At 41.6% G+C, this 21,950-nt stretch overlaps 1 protein-coding gene across 3 annotated transcripts in view; it reads right to left on the bottom strand.

The window, feature by feature from the left end:
- PARP1 (poly(ADP-ribose) polymerase 1) overlaps positions 1–8,619 on the bottom strand; it is a 44,124-nt gene extending 35,505 nt beyond the window's left edge. For all 3 annotated transcript variants that reach the window (XM_054979451.1, XM_054979460.1, XM_054979466.1), the window contains exon 1: positions 8,374–8,619. In XM_054979451.1, the coding sequence (XP_054835426.1) occupies positions 8,374–8,493 (120 nt within the window). In that variant the 5' untranslated portion in view covers positions 8,494–8,619. The remainder of the gene's footprint in view (positions 1–8,373) is intronic.
- Positions 8,620–21,950: the final 13,331 nt, after the last annotated feature.

Genomic DNA, 21,950 nt, shown 5'->3' with positions numbered 1-21,950 from the left:
TAGACTCCAGCAAACTGATTCAGTGGCAAGTGGGCATTTCACAATGGCCTGGAAGCCAGAGCGGGAGGAGTGCTTAGGCTGTCAATTTGGTGAGCCCCCTCCTGGTGGCAAGCAAGTGCTTCACAGTGGCCTCGAGGCCAGAGCTGTCAGCAAGGCACCTGTGTGAGGATCATCGGCAATGCGCCTTTGCAAGGATAAAAAGTGAGTTGTCACCAATACGGCTTGTGTTTTATATAGTAGGATTATTTATGTACTATATCCAGTAATGAACCTAAAACGTTACCTGTGGTGTACCTCTTGCAAGGAGTTAAATTATTTGATATAGGAAAGCTAACTAGACACTTAAGGCTTCTTAAGTGCATGCCTATATCTAAAACAGGCCTGACCAGAGTCATCCAGAACAAAAGCCATAGGGTTAAGTAATGCCTCATCCCTAGGATTCAACTAATCACTTGTTCCGTGCCAGGGGAATTCTTACTGTCAACAAAAGGAATGTCTTCCTTTTTGTAAACAGAAGCGATTTCTCTTTAATGTTGGGAATTCAACACACCAAGTCAATATTAGCACATTCACTTGAGTAAAGCAAACATATCTATATTGAAGGAGATCAATAATGGCATACTTGGGGGATCTGAGGAAAGTAAAACCATCTGCAGACAAAGATTTAAATCTAAAATACAGTTCTGACATTGCTGTCCGCCTGAAAATTATATAAAGCATTGCGCTAACTTTGTTTAAAGCATCTGTATATTAAATTAGGAATTAAATTGAGCCGCAGCCCATGCCAAAGTCATTGCTGTAAATTGTTTTATTGTTATGCTTAAGTCCCAGAATATGTAAAATGAAATCCTTAGATCAAACAGTCATGAATGACCTCCACGCAGTTAAAAAAAAATCTATACAACCAGCTTGGGCTAGGATATACATTTCTATAAAATAATGGGACCCATCCCCCAGATTAGCAGAAAAATCCAATTTATGTAAAAAAAAATATGGAGGGTTTTTAAAAACTCCCCCACCCCAAACCTGCAGTGGAAAGAGTGAACTGAATATTGAGGTTGTCATGGCAATCCAAGTCCTGGCCTGGATAGCCCAGCCAAGCCCTCATCAGACCAAGTCTCATCAGACCTCAGAAGCCAAGCAGGGTCAGTCTTGGTTAGTAATTGGATGGGAGACCATGTTATTTAACTGAACAGGCGATATGCTTTCACTGTTGATATGCAATCCCCCTCCCTACTCATAAACAGCTATGCAAGGAAAGTTTAATATTTTAGGCTCCTCACTTTAAAAAACTAATTAATTCAGATAAAGATCATTTTGCAGATGCATCATATAATTTTGAATTTGAAGGCAGCATCTCAAAAGAAATATATGACCAAACAGGGGAAAGATATTCATCAAATATGTGGCATAGTGGTTAGAGTGTTGGACAAGAATCTGGGAGACCTTGGACCAGTCACACACTCTCAGTCTAACCTACCTCACAGGGTTGTTGTGAGGATAATATAGAGGATAAGAGAATGATGGGCCCCCACTGAAGTGATAAAGTGAGGTAAATAACATATATAAATAAAAGGCACAGAAACTATGGATATTTCTTGTTGGTAACAAAAATCAGAAGTTTTTATTTCAATAAACATCAGAGAAAATGTTTTAAAATGGTATTTAACACTTTTGAAGTTATATGATACACAATACTAGGATATACTGGCTTCTGCTATGGGCTGGATTCAGACCAATGTTTCTCTGGGCAAAAGGGCTTCTGCTCCCAGAGTGTGATTTTCCCACCTTCTTCCTCCCATAGCACTCTGAGGTGCTATGAGGTCCAAAATCCCCTTCCTGGTGGATCCCCTCCCCCCCAGGAACAGGATGGGGACATCCTGGGATTTCACAAGAGAGGAAAAGAAAGAAAAATCACAGTATATTCAACTACTTAAGATGAAAACCAATTTTTAAAAAATATTTAATTGAAAAAAACTGTATTCTTTGTATTTTGTTAATCAGCTTAACTTGCCTAAGCAAATCTGTGTGCGCCAATAAAGGTCAGGCAGTTGGGTTCCTACTAATCTTATCTCACTTCATGCTAACACCTGAATCCTCTCAGACAAGTTACTGAGGGAAAACAGTATAAACTATACTTGGTCATGCTAGATGGATGATCCCTACTGATTTGAACCCTACTGATTTGAACATTTATTTTAGTAAGATTCCATCCCAGTGGTAAAGCAGGAACAACTAGATACCCAATCTACCAAGGGAGTGGGTGCCAGTGTAAAGGACTCTCCTAAAGGACCCCAGAAAGGTCACACTTTTCCTCACTAATGCAAAAACATGCAGACGCTCCATGCTTCTCTAAAATATGAGTTCAGCTTCCACAGTAGAAGGAAATGATTTTCAATCAAAAGAAACTCTGGATTATATGATAAATTGGGGTATCAAAAATCAGAGATAACTTGTTTAACAGTTATAATTCCGCTACCATGCAAAGACATTAAAACTAATCAAAACAGATAAAGCAAGGTATGAAGATATACTTCCAAAGGCTATGATTTATGCATCTGTTAAAAGGCTCAAAAGATTCAGTTTGCTCATATAATAAGCAAAAACCGATTCAGTTTGCTCATACAATGTTGTATGTAACAAAAGATTTAGGTCAATAAGAAATAACTGAAAGAAGTCTATTAAGATGATGCCTAAAAAAACAAAGAATGCAAAGGAAGTAGCAGACACAGATCAACAGTAAAAGAGCAAACTCCCTCCTGTAAAAACAAAGAAGACAATTTTAGCTATTAACTTTCCCATCTTTAACAATCAATATGTTCTTCATAAAGGTCTAGGATTATGACTGAAACAAGCAACCACGAGAACATGCATGCAAGTTAATTCTCTGATATCAAATTAATTGTTGCAAACTGTGTTGCAAACATGGAAATGACAAAATGTTCAGAGGTTCCTATTAAAAACTAGACGGAGTAGAAGAACGTGCAAAGTTGCAAAAATGATTAAACATACTTAACCTGTGGAAAATTTGTATAGTTTCCCCAAAATAAAAGTGACCATAATTCATTAATTCTTGGAATACTTACTCATACCCAAAATACTTGTTTTAGTATGTTTTTTAGTACTTGTTTCCGCTAGTCAAGGTTTGTGAATGCACATACAAACACTTTTGTTCCAACCCCTGACACACATACAACATGCACACAAAGAGTACAGTACTAAGTACACTTGAGTTCTACTGGGCTCAGAGGGACTTCTGAATATACACGCTTAGGATAGCACTACCTGTCACTTAACAAGTAGATAGGTAGTTTACAAGAACAAGGTGGAGAACTTACACACATTCAGCTAATGAATTCTTCATAAATTATTCATTCAACTCTTTTTTAAAAAATGAGGGGACATTTCAACTTATACCATGTCTCAATGAGAAAGGCAGACAAACGTAGTATAACTCTAGTAAATAAAATAAGCTTTTAAAAAACAAGGTGACAGTTCAAGTACAATTTAATAACTGGGGACTCAAAGCAATCTACAGAATATGAAAATACAATGTAAACAAACAGATCCCTCCCCCCCGCAAGATGCTTGTGGCTCTCATCAAGTACTTGGGTCTCTGGCCACAACCAGGCAAAATACCTGTAACAGGAGGGAGAGAAGCTCAGCTCAGATCTTATTCAACTGGCAAAGAGACATTCCCCACCATCCTCCCGTTTAAAACATAAAACTCTGTCTTGTTACAAGTTTCATTTAGGAGTAGGCACTAAATTTTTGGGTATTTGGAGGCAGATATATAGCCGTATTCCGGATATTTAGGTCCAAAAATGTAAGTATAGTATTCAGTTCCAGGTTTTATTTGAGAATCCAAATACATTTGGCCCCATTATTTCTTAAGGGAAACCTATCCACAGAGGGTGTGTGTGTCATTTTCTGTGCAAACTTCACCAAAACTGCAGGGAGCTTACTCCTTCCTATTCACCACAGAACCCTCCCCCCAAGTTTCAAGAAGATTGAACCAAGGGGTCCAAATCTATCAACCCCCTGACAAGATGCCCCCTGCAAGCTGAACAAACAAAGCCCAACAGAACAAATGCCAAACCAGAGAATCACAGCAGAACCAAAACCAAGCCTGAGAATCTCAGCAAAAGTGAAGCAAGGAACACTCTTACAAGCCCAACAGAATCAGTGTCACTCACAGAAGCCAGGCAGAACCCAGGAACAATGTGGTAACACAACAGAAAAGAACCAAGTACCAATCATCAACCACTCAGCAACAGAACCATCTATCTGGCACAAGCACAGCCAGTCACCTAGTAATCAGCAAAAAAAAGGGGAAGTCTCTGTGTAAAGACCAAAACAATAGAAGGGGGAAATCCCCGGGGAGACAATCATGAACAACCAAATTGTTCTAATTTATATTATTATTACAAGTAGTTAGTACACAGTGTGAAAGTAACAATCATTCTATTCATAAATCAATACATAGAGTTTATAATTCTGTTCTCAGTCTTTCCTAGATCAGAACCGAAGAAGAACGCCACAGTGAATCCTCTGGTTTTTTCTAAAACTTAAAAAACCTACCAATGAACTATTTACAAACCTAAAACTTAAAAAACCTACCAATACACTATTTACAAACACTGACGAGAGTCTTTAGAACTAGATGGAAGATGGTATAAATATTGGCCAGGAAGAAGAGTACTGAAATGAGCAGATTTCAAGCAGGCAAGCTCATAGCCTCATATTAATTGCCTTCTTGTTAATTGCTGTTACTCTGCCTTTGAGATGCTGGAGGATTCACTGTGGCATTCTTCTTGTTCCTGATCAAAGGAAAGATGAGACGGGACTTTAAATTCTTATTGCCTTTTTGTTAAGGGCTGCAATTCTGCCTTGTAAATGCCAGAGGATTCACCTCGGCGTTCTTCTTCAGTTCTGATCTAGGAAAGACCGAGAACAGAATTATAAACTATGTATTGATTTATGAATAAAATGATTAGTACTTTCACACTGTGCACTATTTGTAGTAATAATATAAATTAGAACAATTTGGTTGTTTATGATTGTCTCCCTGGGGATTTCCCCCTTCTATTCTCTTAGTCACCTAGTAATGGCAAGCAGGAACACACACAGTAAGCTGGTACACAATCCTTCTCCCAAGGAAGACCTCAAAAAGCTAGGAGATAATTTGGGTGACCCAACCTCTCTTCTCTCTGCAGTCTGCACTCATTGGTCCTGAGGAGCCTTGAGGTACAGCTGCAACAGCTGCCGTTTATCACTGTCCTCCCTGTTCCCTCCCACTTAGTAAAGAAGAAAATTAACAAAAGAACATCATAACAGTATTCACTAGTCTCAGCTTTTCTGTGTCTGTGGGTTTGGCTTCTGCTTGTTTTTAAACACTAGCAGTGCAGTCTCTACTTTCCCTAACATCTCTATATATTTGGTATACCCGAATATACCTGCTATATCTGAGTACACCAAATATACCTGAATAATACCAGCACAGTATTTTTTAGATATTCAGCTCAGAAATACTGAATCACATACTCCTGCAGAGTCTCTACTCATTTCAGCAAACGCATCATTGCACTGTTCCTTTACATATGCCCTTTTGCCAGTTAGTAAGCACTACATATACTGGTGCCACAACATCATTCAGATTCAAATCAGCCGTCACAGCCTCCCAAGGATGTCCATTTACAGTGTTAGCAACAAATTACTTCATTTATAAACCAAAGACTTATTTATTACTGCTGTTCTGAACAGTTACTGTAGTTAACTCGCATACTGTTGGGCCATACCTAGAAATACCACAGACTGCATTTCTTGCATTTCATTGTCTTTTCACATTGCTGTTTACAGGTTTTTCCCAATGAATATATATTTGCCAACTGAAACACTGTTCATACATCTGATGAAGTGGGCTCTAATCTATAAAAGATTAACTATAATAAACTTGATAGCCTTTAAGATATCACAAAGTTTCTTTTCTATTTTTACTTAATTTGAAAAGTTCTTGAAACGATAAAATTGTATTGTTTCTCATATAACAATGTAATGCAAGCAGAAGATAGAATATCAAGACACAAATCTGGGTTCAAACTTCAACTTATCAATTTACACACTACTGATAGCAAGTCACTATTTCTTGAGTGTCAAAAATTTACTACCAATGGCAGTACTGATAATATTGTTAAAATAATTACTATTATTCATATCAGGAGTGCTTTGACAACTGAACACCATTACAGTTCTTAATAGCAGCATTATAGAACGGGTTTAGTATACTAAAAAAATGATGATAAATTAACCAGCCAGATATTTAAAGCATTATAGTGTTAGAATATCAGCAAAGAACAGAGATAATTAGGCCAATGAGAACAATAAAATATAGTCTTCTGGATTGAAGATTCTTAACGCTAGTTCTTTCTCCAAGTTTTGTGGCGCTCACATTAAATCCACACCCCCACATGCACAAATTGGATTGGTGCTCTTGACTCCTGGGCATTTGTGATCTATGCCACTGTGATGTGTTGTTCTGCATCACAGTTCTCTCTTAGCCAGCTAAGCCAGTCATGCAGAAACCTAATAGCCCTGTTCGATCAGAACCATGGTCCATTTAGTCCAGCGTCCTGTCTTACACAGTGGTGAACCAAGTACTCTAGAGGGCCAACAACAGGGTACAGAGACTGCCTTCCCCTGATGTTGCCTCCTGGCACTGGCATTCAGAGGTTTACTGCCTTTGAATGTGGAGGTTCCCCTTAGTCACCATGGCAGTAGCCAGTAACAAACCTATCCTCTATAGCAAGGAAAAAGAATGTCCAGAGACTCAGAAGAGAGCTGCAAGGCAAGAGTGCCTATTCCTAAATGAGGGTGACTGTCATTGCTGCAGGGCTGGACTGCAAGACGATATGACTCCGGCCACTGCATCAAATGACACCACAGTACTATTAAAAGGTATGGTCCCACTTAAACAAGGGAATCCTTTGCAGAATCCTTGACAACACTCAATCATATTTAAACATTAAGCATTCAAATGATCAGAGACATCCCAATACTAATTCCAAGGAGTTTCAAAGCTTTGTGGAAACTAAAGTAAAAAATCCTAGATCCTTATCACACTTGTTTAAAATGAACTTGTTTTCCAATGCAAAACATGCAGACTTTTCCCACTGAGATGCCAGAAGTCCCCAGCAACACCAATGAATATCCTTAAAGAAGCACAGCTAATCGTGTCTCTTTATGTGCAACTGGCAGTATCTAAGCATGATCTAACTCAATGTTCCTGAAAGCTTCTTAGAGGAAGAGTGGATTACAGTTCAATAAATAGAGTTATAAGGGAGACAGTTTCCTTAATTAGTGCTTACTCATATACTTGGCACTACCATAGTTTCTACATCATTACAGAAATATTAAAGATTATCTGCAAAGAATCCCTTTAATTATCAACAGTGCTATGTAACACTTTAGTCAGATGCAATTTAAAAGTATGGTTACTAGGCAATGGCAAACCACCCCATAAAAAAAGTCTGCCAAGAAAACGTCATGATGCGACGTCCCCCCATGGGTCAGCATTTACGTTTTACCTACCTTCACGTTTTACCTACTCTTATGGAAACCAGCTACCAATAAAGGTCACCAATATCTATTTCACTATCCATGAAGTATCAAGAAAAATTCAAGACCTATAAAATGAGTGACCTACTTCACAGAGATCCTAAGGTTACCAAGAGCAGGATGTTCTGTATATGAACATCCACATCAAGTTTCTAGTCTTCATCTGCGAAGAGAACAGCTTGGAAATATAAAAGACTGAGAGAAAAAATCAGAACTCGAACGGCAAATATTAGGTACGCTTTCCTGAGAGTACTTACTTTTAAGTAAACCCATTTAGCCTTGTGCTGCATTTAAAGCGTATTCGGTTTCATTATAACTACCATTTTTAGGTGCTGAGCTAAGTTGCCATTTTCAACTTGACGGACGGCCCACGCTTAACGCATATGGCGCCGTAGGGAACGGCAAGCAAAAGCTTACAGGCTAAGGAAGTGCAGCCGGCTGGCGGCATCTCGGAAACCCAGAACCTGCTCACAGAGAACCTGTCCAAGGGGCCCGATTAGGGCCCCTCAATTTGGCGACTCAAGTCCCGAGGAGGCGGCTCCTCCTGCTCGTGATCCGCATACGGCACATGGCCAGGAGGCATCAAGTTGGGGGTGGGCAGGGCTGTTACTGCCGCTCCCGGGTGCCGAGAACAAAAGGCGGCAGCAGCCCTGCAGCGGCGGAAGGGGATGCTCTGAGCCCAGCCCGCAGAAAACGGCAGCCGCTGCAAGCAACGTGGCGCGCCGGCCGGGAATCCCTGCTTGCCCCTGCCTGCGGTACCTGCACCATGATGGCCAGGCGCAGCGAATCTTTCGCGATGTTGTCCCCGCATTTCTTGCAGGAAGCCCGGCCGCTCTTGGCGTACTCGGCCCGGTAAAGCTTCTCAGCAGGCTCCGCCATGACCACGCCGCCGCCCCCCGCGGAAAGCTTCACGCTGAGACTCTGGTGGGGAGGGGAGCAGAGGGGGGGGGGGTGGCAACAGGAGGGCGCGGGAACGGCGCAAAGAAGGAGTCGGATTGTGGCACAGCCAGCCTCTAGGCGTCTCAGGGGTGAGCGTTGAACGATCGACCCACGGCCAAACTGGGCTCGGCTCTCACTCGATCAGTGATCGATTGGTTGAGCCGAGTGTGGGAGTTGTTTTTTTTTTAAAAAAGAACATCTCCGGAGCTGCAGCATCAAGCCTTGGAGCGGTCCTAAAGCGCGGCCAAGGACCAGCAGTCATTGCGTCTGGCGCGCATACAGCGGGGGAATTACGCGAGAGTTTCATCACCCTCAGGGTCGCTAGTCTTTTGTCCATAAGAAGGGGTAGTGCTTAATTGATATGTTAGCAACGCGTGGCTACAGTCTTTGGTACCAGTTGCTGAAAAATTCTACACTGAAGTAAATCCTGTTCACTGAATTGGGCTTCCAGTTGGAGGCTAAAAACCACCGTTAAGAACCTAAGATGAGCTAACCTGTTTCACTTGCAGCCAACCGGGGGGGGGGGGCATAAAAGCCAAGGCATTGCCCGCATGTGGCCCCCTAGGATCGATGTTCCGACTAGATTTCCTGCCTCTGAATACAGAGGTTCCCTTTAAGCACCATGACTAGTAGCAACTGATTAGCTTCTTTACATAAATCTAAGCCCATCCATGCTTGTGACTACGGGAAACCCTGGAGAGCCGGGTTTGATTCCCCACTCCTCCACTTATAGCTAGCTGGGTGACCTTGGGTCAGTCACAGCTCTCTGGAGCTCTCAGCCCCACCCACCTCACAGGGTGGTTGTGGTGGTGATAATAATAATGTACTTTGTAAACTGCTCTGAGTGGGTGTTGAGGTCCTGAAGGGCTGTATATAAATTGAATGTTGTTATTACATCTACCTGCAGTGAATTCCATAGATGATATACTTGTTGAGTAAAGAAGAATTTCCATTTGTCTATCCTGAATCTAGTGTCAGCAAATTCATTGGGTGCCCCCAATTGCTAGGATTATGGGAGAGGTGTCTTTCTGCTTTATCTGTCCTATGCATAATTTTATAAACCTCTATCTGGTACCTTTTTCATTTTCTTTTTTTCTAAACTGAAAAGTCTCAGATGCTTTAGAATTTCCTCACCGGAAAGGTACTCCTGCCGAATAATCATCTTGGCTGCCCTTTTCTGCTCTTTCCTTCTTGCTCCCCAGCACTGGTATTCAGAAGGTTACTTCCCCTGAACATGGAGCTCCCTAGTTACTGTGTACAATAGGCATTGATGGACCTATCCTCCTTGTCTAATCCTCTTGTAAGGCTGATCAAGCTAGAGGCCATCACTACATCCAGTAATACTGAATTCCACAAGCTAATTATTTCAAATACTGTTATCTATCCTGGATTGACTGCTTATTAACTTCATATGGTGCTTGAGAGTTCTAGTATTATGGAAGGTGCAGGGAAAGCTGGCTTTGTCCACTTTCTCCATCCGATGCATAATTTTTGTTCCAAGAGCATCACTTCACACTCATATTTGCCACATTACCACCATTCAGTGAGTACAGAGAAATCCTTTTGGAGCTCTTTACAAGCCATGTTAGGTTTTCACCATCCTTTGTAATTTAATGTCCTCTGCAAACCTGGCTGCTCTGCTACTCACCCCAAATTCAAGATAATTTATGAACAAATTAAATTGCATTCGTCCCATTATGGATCCCAGCAAACCCCCACTACTCATTACTCTGTTGTGAAAACTGGCTGTTTATTTCTACTGGCTGTTTCCTGTTGTTTAATCAGTATCAAATGTATGAGAGGATCCATCCTCTTATCTTGGCTGCTAAGTTAACTCTGGAAGCTTCAGTGAGGGGCTCTATTAAAAGCTTTCTGGAAGTCCAAGTAGATAATGATTGCCACCTTACACGTTTGTTAACTCTCTGAACTCAAGACTTTACATGAAGCCATGCTTATTCTTCCTGTGTAGGACTCGTTCCTGTATGAGCTTAAGAATTCTATATTTAACGTGTTTCTGCTGATTTACTCAGAACAGCCATTGGACTGCCTGGATCTCTTCTGGATCCCTTTTTAAAACTGAAATTACATTAATTACTTTCCAGTCCTCTGGAAGGGAGGAGGTCAATTTTATCAACAAGTTGCCTAGGTTTGTTAGAAGCTCATCCATTTCACATCTGAATTCCTTAAGAACTCATTTGAATCTACTGACTTGTTAGTTTTTAATTTTGTCTTAAGCCCCAGACTTTACCTGGACTGCAGTTCATTCAGTATCCTTCCTGAAAATACTGGCTCCAGCACTAGGAAGTGGCCCACATTTTCTGCATTGAAATCAATGAAAATCATTCAGTTTATCTGCAATCCTTCAGTCTTCCTTTAGCAGTCTTTTCCTCGTTTTATCAAGCAAGGGCCCTAACACTTCTCTGGCCATTTTTTGCCTATGACATATTTAAACAAATTCTTATCATTTGTACAGGTGCCTCATATTTGGGCAAGGTTTCAATTGTTTAAAGGAAGCCTTGCCTTTATGGGTTTCTTAGCTTTGCACGGTAACCTCACTGGCATTTTCTTAGATTGTTCCTGATCTGCAGTATATATTCTATTTGTGCCTTATTGTGAATTTAAATCATCTCCAAGCCCCCTGAAGGGATTTATCCCTCCCTTTCAGCTTCCATTTAGACTAACCCTTCACACTGAGAAGTTTCTTTTTCTACACTGGGATCCCCATCCTTTTTGAGCCTGCGGGGACATTTGGAATTCTGCCACTGTGGTGGCTGCCACAAAAAAAGCTGCTGCAGGAGATGGAGCCACCCACAAAACAGCTGCTACATCTTACCTTGAGATTACATGGTGAAGATCCTTGTGCTGTGGAAGCAGCTTCTGCCAAAGCAATGTATTTTAAAATCTGCACAGCCGATCAATACTCCAGTGGCCAGTCAGAAGCCATACTTTGCAAAAGCTCCACCTTGCCTCACCCCTATCTAAAAACACTTGATGAGCATCATATTGGAGGCCCCTGTTCTACACCATCTTGAGCTCCTTGGAGGAAGGGTGGGATAAAAATGTGTTAGACAGATATAAATGTGGTTGAGTTGTGCTTCTGGGATAACCTTCAGTTCACATGAATGCTAATCACTGTTTCCAGTCAATGTGATGGTAACTGAAGCCATCATATTGGCCTTCCTAGTTATTAACACCAAGGAAAAATATAAATAAGCAACCGGTGACCCAGATGTAACAAAGAAGTGGTTCATAAAGAACTGGAGGATATGATGGACTGTACAAGCTGTCTTGCCGGTCCTAAAAGACAGGATATATATTTTCTAAATAAATACATAAGAGGGCAAGGGAGAACAATTTCAAGAAGGCCAAGGCAGTGATATCTGCTGGGCAACTGCTAGCAAGCAACACTCAGGAAACTGAAAGTTCACCTGCATAAAGTCCCTTTAAAGATGTCCCAACTTCTCTCCCCTTACTAAATACAGTGTTATATACTAGCTTAAATCAAATGTACTTTCTTACTAAACGTGCTTTTAAAAGCACTGTAAGTCACTTTTGTTCTGATATGACAGAAAGGGGAGAATAAATAAAATACCTTCTTGAGCTCACTTGGAGTCATATAGTTGATCTTGCCCATAGTCTTGTGTTATGGAGATAGTTTTGTATAATTATATGGGACTAATATATTGTCAAAGGCTTTCACAGCCGGAGAACGATGGTTGTTGTGGATTTTCCGGGCTGTATAGCCGTGGTCTTGGCATTGTAGTTCCTGATGTTTCGCCAGCAGCTGTGGCTGGCATCTTCAAGGTGCTGGTCTTGACCTTTAAGGCCCTTTAAGGTGTAGCACCAAAAGACAGAGATCTCTCAGTGTCACAGTGACACTGAGTGGTTCCTGAATGACCACTGGGTCTACGGAGGCTAATATACAACAATGAGCTAAAAACCAGAAGGAGGGTCTTCCCCCCCCCCTTGGTAGGAGGCCAAGAGGAGGCCCGCCTTCCTCAACCACCAAAAGCCTGGTGGAACATCTCTGTCTTACAGGCCCGGCGGAACGCTAAAAGATCTCGCTGGGCCCTAGTTGTTTCAGACAGAGAGTTCCACCAGGTTGAGGCCAAGGCCAAGAAGGCCTGGGCCCTAGTTGAGGCAAGATGAATCTCCTTGGGGGGCGGGGATCTCCAGAAGATGTTTCCCTTCTGAGCAAAGTGCCCTCTGGGGTATATAGGGTGAGAGGCAGTCCTGTAGGCATGCTGGTCCCAGTCCGCTAAGGGCCTTAAAGGTCAAGACCAGCACTTTGAACCTGATTCGGAATTCCACTGGGAGCCAGTGCAGCTGCCGCAAGATAGGTGTCATATGGCCTCGGAACGGCATCCCGGTCAAAAGCCGCACCACTGCATTCTGGACCAGCTGTAATCTCCGGAGCAGGCCAAGGGCAGCCCAGCATAGAGCGAGTTACAGTAGTCCAGCCAGGAGGTGAGCATTGCATGGATCACTGTCGCAAGGCTGCGGGGTAAGAGGTAGGGGGCAAGCTGCCTGATCTGGGGAAGATAGTAAAACGCTGATGGGGCAACCACCATGATCTGGGCCTCCATAGACAAGGAGGCATCCGAAGCCACACCCAGGCTCTTCACCATTGAAGTGGGCGTGAGCAGTGTCCCATCAAGAGGTGGGAGCCGTATCCCTGAACCTGATAGCTCACGGCCCAGGTACAGGACCTCTGTCTTCGTTGAATTCAACTTCAGTCTGCTCTGCTTTAACCATCCAGTCACTGTCTCCAAAGTCCTGGCCAGATCATCCAGGGCAGCATCTGGCCAGCCGTCCATCAACAGATAAGGTTTGGGTGTCATCCGCATATTGATAACATCTCAACCTGAAGCTCTGCACCAGCTAGGCAAGAGGGCGCATATAGATGTTAAACAGCATCAGGGAGAGCATCGCTCCCTAAGGGACACCACACACCAAAGGGTGGCGTGCCGATAACTGCTCCCCTAGCACCACCCTCTGTCCCTGACCATGATGAAAAGAGATTAGCCACTGTAAGGCCGTCCCACGAATCCCCACATCAGCGAGGTGGTGGGCCAAAAGCTCATAGCTGACCATGTTGAACGCTGCAGTAAGATCCAATAACACCAGCAGCGCCGACCCGCCTCGATTCAGCTGCCTGTGGAGATCATCTGTGAGGGCAACCAGCGCTGTCTCCATCCCATGGCCAGGTCGGAAGCCGGACTGAAATGGATCCAGGACCAAGGTTGGTAGGCATTCCCATTGCTCTTTAGTCTAGCTAGAAACTTTGTCATTACTGTTATTGTTAAGCTAATTAATATTATAAAATTAAAGTTATCTATTCATATTTGTTTCCTTTCCAATTTTTGCTTTGAGATTTATTAGACTCATAAAAGTTTCTTTGCCATTTCTCTATAACTCCTCATTTTTATCTGTAACCAGACATATCATGGTCTGAGCTGCTGTAATCCAATTATTTAGAAATCCAGTAAAGAACTGAAAACCCTTTAACCTGACTTGATGTATGACTTAGAATATTTGGGGAAAAAATATTTGTTTAGAAAATTTGTATGCTGCCTCTCCAAGAAAATAATAGCAAAAACAATTTTAAAAGATCAAAAATGATCTATGGGCAAAAGCACACACTCTGAGTCTAAAGGGGAAACTATGGCTCATGGGCCTTTGATAATTGCGTAGAATAGAGATAGTTGTGTAGAATGCCAGCGCTCGCAGCTTTTTTCAGCCTCCTGTGTGGTGACCCGTTCCTGCAAAAATTCCCTCTATTAAATCATGAAAAGGACAGGAGCATATCCTTCTCTGCAGTTTGTCACCGTACTGATTGGTTTATGCAACTGATAGAGATGTTAACAAAAATTGTACACAAGGACCAAAGAAGCACACAGTGGCTTGGATCTGCTGAAAATCTCCACTGATGGAAATATTTCTCTCAGTGGAACATGACTTCTCTGCCTTCCCCTCCTTGTACACAAATCTCTCTGCCTCCCCCCAAATGCTGCTCCTGGGGGCCGGGAAAAAGCATGAGGGGGAATCAGAGGTCTGCAACAGGAAGGAGAAAAATCAGTGTCCCTTGCACACACTGAAATTATTAATGGGATCTTTTTGAATCCTAGGTTCCCACTAGAAATAGAAGCTGTGCCTGTACGATTGATCCTGCAGGTACTCCCTAATCTACACAACTGAGTGCATCTCCCACCTCTCCAAGTGGCAGGGTGGATAAAATTCAATGATTTTTTTAAAAAATCAAAAAAATCAATTTTTTTTAATTTAAATCGGATTTTTTTTATTTAAATCGGATTTTTTAAATTTAAATTGGATTTTTTAAAATAAAATGCTTTTTGAGGAAAATATATTACCATCCAAAGGTTATTCCATCATGAAATAAAGATTAGTTTTTAATTATGTAGAATAAGGCTGTATATGTTTAATTTTTTTGGTAAATAAATTCCATTAACCCATTCACAATGTCATGCTCTTCCAGAGGTTTTTGTAAGATTATTGGGCAGTTTCTCTGCCTACAAGATACTATCACAGATGCTTGGTTTTGCAGTTCTCAAAACTGAATTTGTGTCAGCTCAGCAGAGATCACATGCCTCTTCTTCACAGCAAAAATGTTATAACATGAACAGAGTTGAGAAAAAGACCTTAATCCTATTGTTCTACAAACCTATGAAGACAGAATCAACCCCTCCAGTGCTAAGTTTCAAGAAGTTCAGTGAATAGAAACAATCTTTTTCTGATTGTTTGGAGTGGAATACATCTGCACAAGAAGAAACTAAGTGTGAGGAGGGAGGGGCAAGCAGTACAAAATGAAAGTGAAACTTTTTGAGCACAATACTGCACAAGTCTTTGGATCTTTTGTGTGTATGACTGGAGGTTTATCACATTCTTTCCTTGGAGGAAAAAACCTATAATGGCAGCAGGCCGTAAAAGAGACCCAGTTTGGGAATACTTTAATGAAGTTCCTTTACCTATCGGTAAGGCAGGCATGCGTGCAAAATGCAAACACTGCAACAAAGAAATGCAAGGCCTGGTGGCCCGAATGAGTCTTTATGTAGAAAACTATGATTTAAATCAAGCCTTACTGACTAGTGATTTAAATTGTGATTTAAATCAGTTTGATTTAAATCAAATCCACCCTGCCAAGTGGTAAAAAGTTAAGAGGGATAGTGTTGCTGAGGTTAGATGAGGGAAATCACTGGTGACTTACAGTGTTTAATAAGGTTGGGAACAGAAAATCTGAGAGCCAAGAGGCATTCTTACAAGGCAACAGATATGCTAATCTGCATCAGATCCTCTGACTCTGCACCCCAAGATGCATCTCCTTTGGCCATCACTGTTCCTTTGTCTCCAGTCCTCTGTGTCCAAAACTGCTACCACCATTAGGTGCTCCAAACCCATTCCTGCAGCTGAATTAGCCATTGTGGGAAAATCCACAGCCATTAAGCAGCATTAAGATTCTTTTGTCAAATCCCATTCAGATATAATAGGTATAAGAAATTACAGACTTTGGGAAAGGAATGCCAAAAAACTGAGATGAATAGACACGGCATGCTCTAAGAGCAGAATTTTGGTGATCAATTTTGGTGATTAGTTTGGGCAAAACTAAAACATTGGTTCTTGGTTGGCATCTTGCTTGTATTCACATTGTATGGGGGGGGGAAATTGAATGGTCCTGCACTAGATGGCACTAGAGGCACGATGAAAATGTTGCAAACAGAGTAAAATGCCAGAAATGGAAATGATTCACTCCTTTTTTTGCACTCCTTGCTTCCCAAGCAGCAGGAAGTTTCAGGGCATTCTTTCAACAACTATATAGGAGACCTATGGAACATTTTAAATTTCTGTTTATTCATAAACATATGAGTTGAACCAGGGAAACAGACGCTCATATAGGCAAGTGCTTGTTTTCAAAGCAACAGCTTATCTCTGCAGCCCTGGAGAGTACTTGTTGCCAGCCAGCTGCAAAAATTCAATCTGTTCCTTTTACACTTGCTAGATTCAACACTGTTTTACTCATCCTCCAGATGTAACTTTCATCCTTAGCTCTGGAAATGTCAAATGATCATTAGGGACCTTAAACCAAACACCTTCAGCTAGCAAGCCATACAAGATAGCTAGCAAGATAGTTGTTATCAGTCACTTTGCTTGAAACACTACAACAGCTTCCCTGAAACATCTCATTAGATTATACCTCCTAGACCAACTCCTGATGCATTTGGATAATTTGCTCCCCATAAAGTAGGCTTCAGCACATATATCCAAAGCTGCTTAAACATTGAATATTTCTGTAGTCCCATAAGCTACGATATTGTGTTCTAATGCATTTTGCAGAGGATGTCACTGCCCTTCTGTAAAGGGCTTGTCTCATAGAAGAGTAAATTAGGCATAACAAATTGTTCCTCTCATTTCCTGATTACAGATTTACAGCTGTTTCCTCCCCAGATGCTTACACTCTATGCATATCAGATTTTTGTTACCCTTTCTGCATGTACATTTCCTTCCTATAGTAGAGAGGCCTATCAGAAGCTTATGGAACTGGATAGCGGAGGAAGACCCCAGAGTGCCAATGCTTTCAGATTACTTGCTGACTTAAAACAGTTACACAAAGTCCTTGTACTTGTTGGTGGACAACACAAGGGCCGTTTTCACACTACTAACCTGCTTCCATAATGTTGTGAAATGCTGCGCAAAAAACGCGGAAGATAGTGTCTTCTCATGAGAGTTTTGTGCGATGTCGCGCAAAACTCTCGCAAGAAGACACTATCTTCCGCGTTTTTTGCGCAACATTTCGCAACGTTACGGAAGCAGGTTAGTAGTGTGAAAACGGCCAAGGACTTTGTTTCACTGTAGCTCCTGAAAGAACCTGAAATGAAGCCAATCGTAGCTCCACAGGGCAGTCTGAGAACATGAAAACAGAGGGGGTGGGGGGTGGGGACTGTAGTTGCTAGTAGAAAAGGGCTGGCCTTTGTCTGGGAAGCACAAAACTCTCATCTCCTGTCTGATAAAAAGTCCTCATGTTGTCGTCGTCCCCCCACAAGAACTTTTTAAATGTGCAGCAAGTATTCACTCACAGGTGAAAAATAATATTCATGATGGTTCTGTTTAATTGGTTAGTATAAGTATTAAGATTTGGAGAACATCCAACAAACTAGGATTGCCAGCTTTGGGTTGGGAAATTTCTGGAGGTTTGGGGGTGGAGCCTGGGGAGGGCAGAGTTTGGGGAGGGACCTAAGTAGGGTATCATGCTGTAGCATCCACCCTCCAAAACAGCCATTTCCTCTAGGGGAAGTGGTGAATGTCGTCTCAAGACCACTTGTAATCTTGGGAGATTTCCAGGCCCCACCTAGAGAGTGGGAACCATAGTCTTTATGGTGCTACTGGACTTCTGTTTTATTTTGTTGCTGTGAACAAACACAGCTGCCCTTCTGGAAGTAACCAGAGAAGTTTAAGCCAGGTGTTTTTGTGTTGCTACTATGTTTTTGCATTACATTTTGTTCTTTCTTCTGGGAGAACTTACAACACCTGTGCCACACAAGATGCCATGAATGGAGCTCCAAGAGGTCCCCCACCCCCACTTAAAAACTAGGCATACAGGGGCCTGGTTCACATCAGGACTGCATCATAGGGAAAGTTTTTAAACCTTCACCCACACAATTTCCTTGACCCCCAAATAGACTCAAGGAGCTACTATTTGCCCACCTGAGTAGAAATACTGGAACCTGTATCAGTGATGCAAGTAATTCTTGATGGTGTTTGGGGTATCTACAAAGGCACAGATAAATTAACATTAATATGTAATCAGCAGCTGAATACCACAAAGCATTGCCAAAATCAGACAATGGAGGCTTGAACACCCAGGTTGATACTTCATGGTCTAGAGTAATACAGTCCTCCCATGAGCTTTCTGTACTGATTCCATTTTCATGTGAAAATGCCCCTATATGAGAATCTTACCTTGCTCTAAAGCTTACTGTCTCTGAGAAGGGTGTTTTCAAGTCTTCTTCCTGAGGTACTTTTTGGATATGGTCGTGTAATTCATGTGGGAACACTCTGAAATCAGGGGTGGGGGGGAATCAGTTGGTACAATCCCATAAGAAGACTGTGTGCAGAGACCATTCAAGCAGTGAACATCTGAGTAAGAGGAATCTGAGAGCAATCCCAGGGAAGGGGAAAGAGTTAGTGCAGTTCCTTGTGTGCGGTCTTTCTCCACAGATAAGCCTCGAGTAATGCTTTAACAATGTTGTGCTTCATTTATTTCAGTGGCTGAACTGTGGGATATCATTGGCCTTTGTCTAACCACCCACTGTGTTACTAATCTCCATCATTCATTAAAAATGGCAAGTGCTGCAAATGTAAGGCAGCATTATTTGCAACTGCTGTCTTTTGGTGACAAGGCTTCAGATGTAGTAGTCAGTTCAATTCTCATCATTTAGATTAGTAGCATGGAATGAGAGGCACACATTAGATTCAGGGGAAGGGCTTCATTAGGCCCACTTCTGCTAGTAAGACCTTTAAGTGAAGAGGCAACACCAGAATAGATAAACCAAAGCACTGTTTTGTTGTAAACCCTGAACACTGAAGTTCCTTCAGTCAAATATTTATTATCTTTCTTGATGTTTTTGAAGGCTTATCAGCAGATATATGTCGAAAGAACCCTCACTGCTCTTTTTCTAAAGCAGTACAGCTTCTCTTGTAATTGGAAAGCTATACAAGGTTACCAACCTCCAGTTGGTGTCTGGAATTCTGTCAGAATTATATCTGATCTCCAGAAAACAGACATCAGTTCCCATAGTATACCATACAGAACAGGAGAAACTGATTGATTGTTATTTTAAAGATACTAAAAACCCAACACTGGTTGAGAATTGAGAGAGGGACTGCTGGCTTCTTATGATGCTTGGCTTTTTCTTCTTAACACTGAGAAAAACCTGAAGAGAAATTTGAGAAGGTGTTTAGGTTGAGCAGAACATAAGTGGATAGCAGCTAGTTATGCCAGCACAAATATTCGGGATCAAAATGTTAGTATGATATATAGAGTATATGCATCTAGAAGCCTACAAGTGGTATAAGGTGGAAGAAAAAGCTAGGGGAGTGTGATATGAGGTGGAGAATTTCCTTTTGAATCTTGGTGAGTGGAAGAGACCTCACAGGACAGGGAGGAATTAGAGGAACAGATCTTTAACCTGGATGTGACATCACAGGATAACCGTGCTGAGCTCCCCCCTTCCCAAACTCTGCCCTTCCTAGGCATCACCCTCAAATCTCCAGGAATTTCAAGTCAGAGTTGGCAACCCTAGTTATCACTCTTTAAAAGTGTGTGTGTGTGTGTGTGTGAGAGAGAGAGAGGTGACTTTGGATACAGTGGTGCCCTCATGACTGGAATTTTTGACATCAAATGGGGAGAGGTCTCACCAAATGCAAGCTTTAGCTAGAGATAGGTGAACTCCACCTATCTTCATATTTATTCCTCTGCTTCTCCCCAGTATATTCCATTAATGTGCCTAGAATTAACAATGAAGAGGGGTGGGGGTGGGTGGGATACTGGCACTAAACTTCTGTTTCATTACGGACCATGTTAAGACAAGGGTCCTGATATCACACAGACATCTCATTTCTGGTGCCATGAATATGACTGTTGATTTGCTGTGTCATTTTAGTCTTTCTTCATTAGCTGTTTGTGGGAGGACATTATTGTTATGGATGCTGTGAAATCTAGTGCCCTAATTTTAGGGTCTAACTGGATGGAAATTCTGAAATAGTGGCCTATATACAGGCTGGATTTTGCTCCTAACGTCACAGATTTACACTTCATTCATCATTCATTTATTCATTCACATTACTTATAATATACCCTTCTCACTGAGACTCAAGGTGTGATACTGCTCAAGACAATTTAAATCAATGGGAATGTAGTTCAAATCACAGTCCCCGTCCCTTTACCAAAACATCTTTCTGAAAACATTACAGTATAGTTCTATTATCTGTGTAAAAAAGCCTTCCTGAATAATTTAGTTTTGAATAGTTTGTGGTACTAGCTTTGATTTGAAGAAGCAGTTCTTAGCATGGAGCTAAAATTGTCCTCTCTTAATGGGCCGTCGTCACACGGGCATCTGTTCCATTAAATTTACAGCATATAGCGTCATCGCTGATATCGGCACAGTAATGTTTCTTTGGGTCACCTCGCGTTTCTTCGCACTCCCAGCTGTCCACACCTAAGCACTCTGTTCTGTTCTCTCTAATGGGCGCAGAAGCAGTTCCTCCCCCTTTTTTAAAAAAAATTTTTGGTGTTTAATTCTGCAATAACGGAATAACATTAGATAATGTAAAAAAAAAACAACGGAAAATGACTGAACGGGGCCATTTTTAGCGAGGTGTGGTTTTGGGTTAAAATAAAAATTTCTCTAATGGCAATTCAGTCATTTTTACTTGTTTTCTTCAGCAGAAAATTTTCATTGTGTGATGTCGTTATAGCGATATAAGGACATTATTACAAAAAAAAGGGGGAGTCATGGGAGAAATGGATTCTGGGATTGAGGAGAGAAAAAAAGGTGGGCCTATGGTGTGGTGAAGCGAAAAACATCGATGTGAGGCATTCACACTGAGGTGCAAAATATCGCGACTATCAAGCACAAAGCAGAAGAGAGAAAATCGCATCAGTGTTGGAATAAGGTGGGTGTTTGCCGGGAAATTGCGCCATTTTCGCGCTAAATAGAAGCCCGTGTGACGACGGCCATGGTTGCAAACCATTGGCTTTGGGGCCCATTCTAAAACTGGCAACCTAAAACATTATCCACTTGAGAGCGTACCTGGGGAAAGACACATGCTGGCTACCAGAATCACTAAAGTGTGCCTCTCACTGGCCACTATTTTTCTGGCTGGCTTTTTCAAAAACTGAATCGTTAGTCTGTAGGACAATTCTTGGGTAAGGCAAGAACTGCTCTTGGAAAATGACTGTGTAACCAGTTCAAATACTTTCAAGTCACCCCTCTTTATAATATTCTAATCTGTACCACTTGTGGGTTCAGGAACTGGTTGAGTCTCTGATCTAGTTTCTCTGAAAGCTATTCATATGCTTTGGTACTGAGTAGGCACACAAAAATTTGTTATAGCTTTTCTTAAAAATCGATACAACTATGTATCACAATGTCATGTGCCACTTCAAGCCCTTTACCCTCTGTTCACATACACATGTGAAAAATAGAAAGGCAGTTCTAAAAGCCCTTATACCATCTGAATCTATAAATAGCCACTCAGGAAGAATGATTTGCAGTTTCATTCCTGCACATTATGCAGCTCATGTGATTTCAGTTTAAACAGATTCTTATTTGGTTGTTTATGTACCAAACCAGCATGGTATTGTAATTAACATTATAGAACTA

Source organism: Eublepharis macularius, chromosome 1 (genome assembly GCF_028583425.1).
Source record: "Eublepharis macularius isolate TG4126 chromosome 1, MPM_Emac_v1.0, whole genome shotgun sequence".
NCBI lineage: Eukaryota > Metazoa > Chordata > Lepidosauria > Squamata > Eublepharidae > Eublepharis > Eublepharis macularius.
This window is presented reverse-complemented; position numbering and strand designations above follow the sequence as displayed.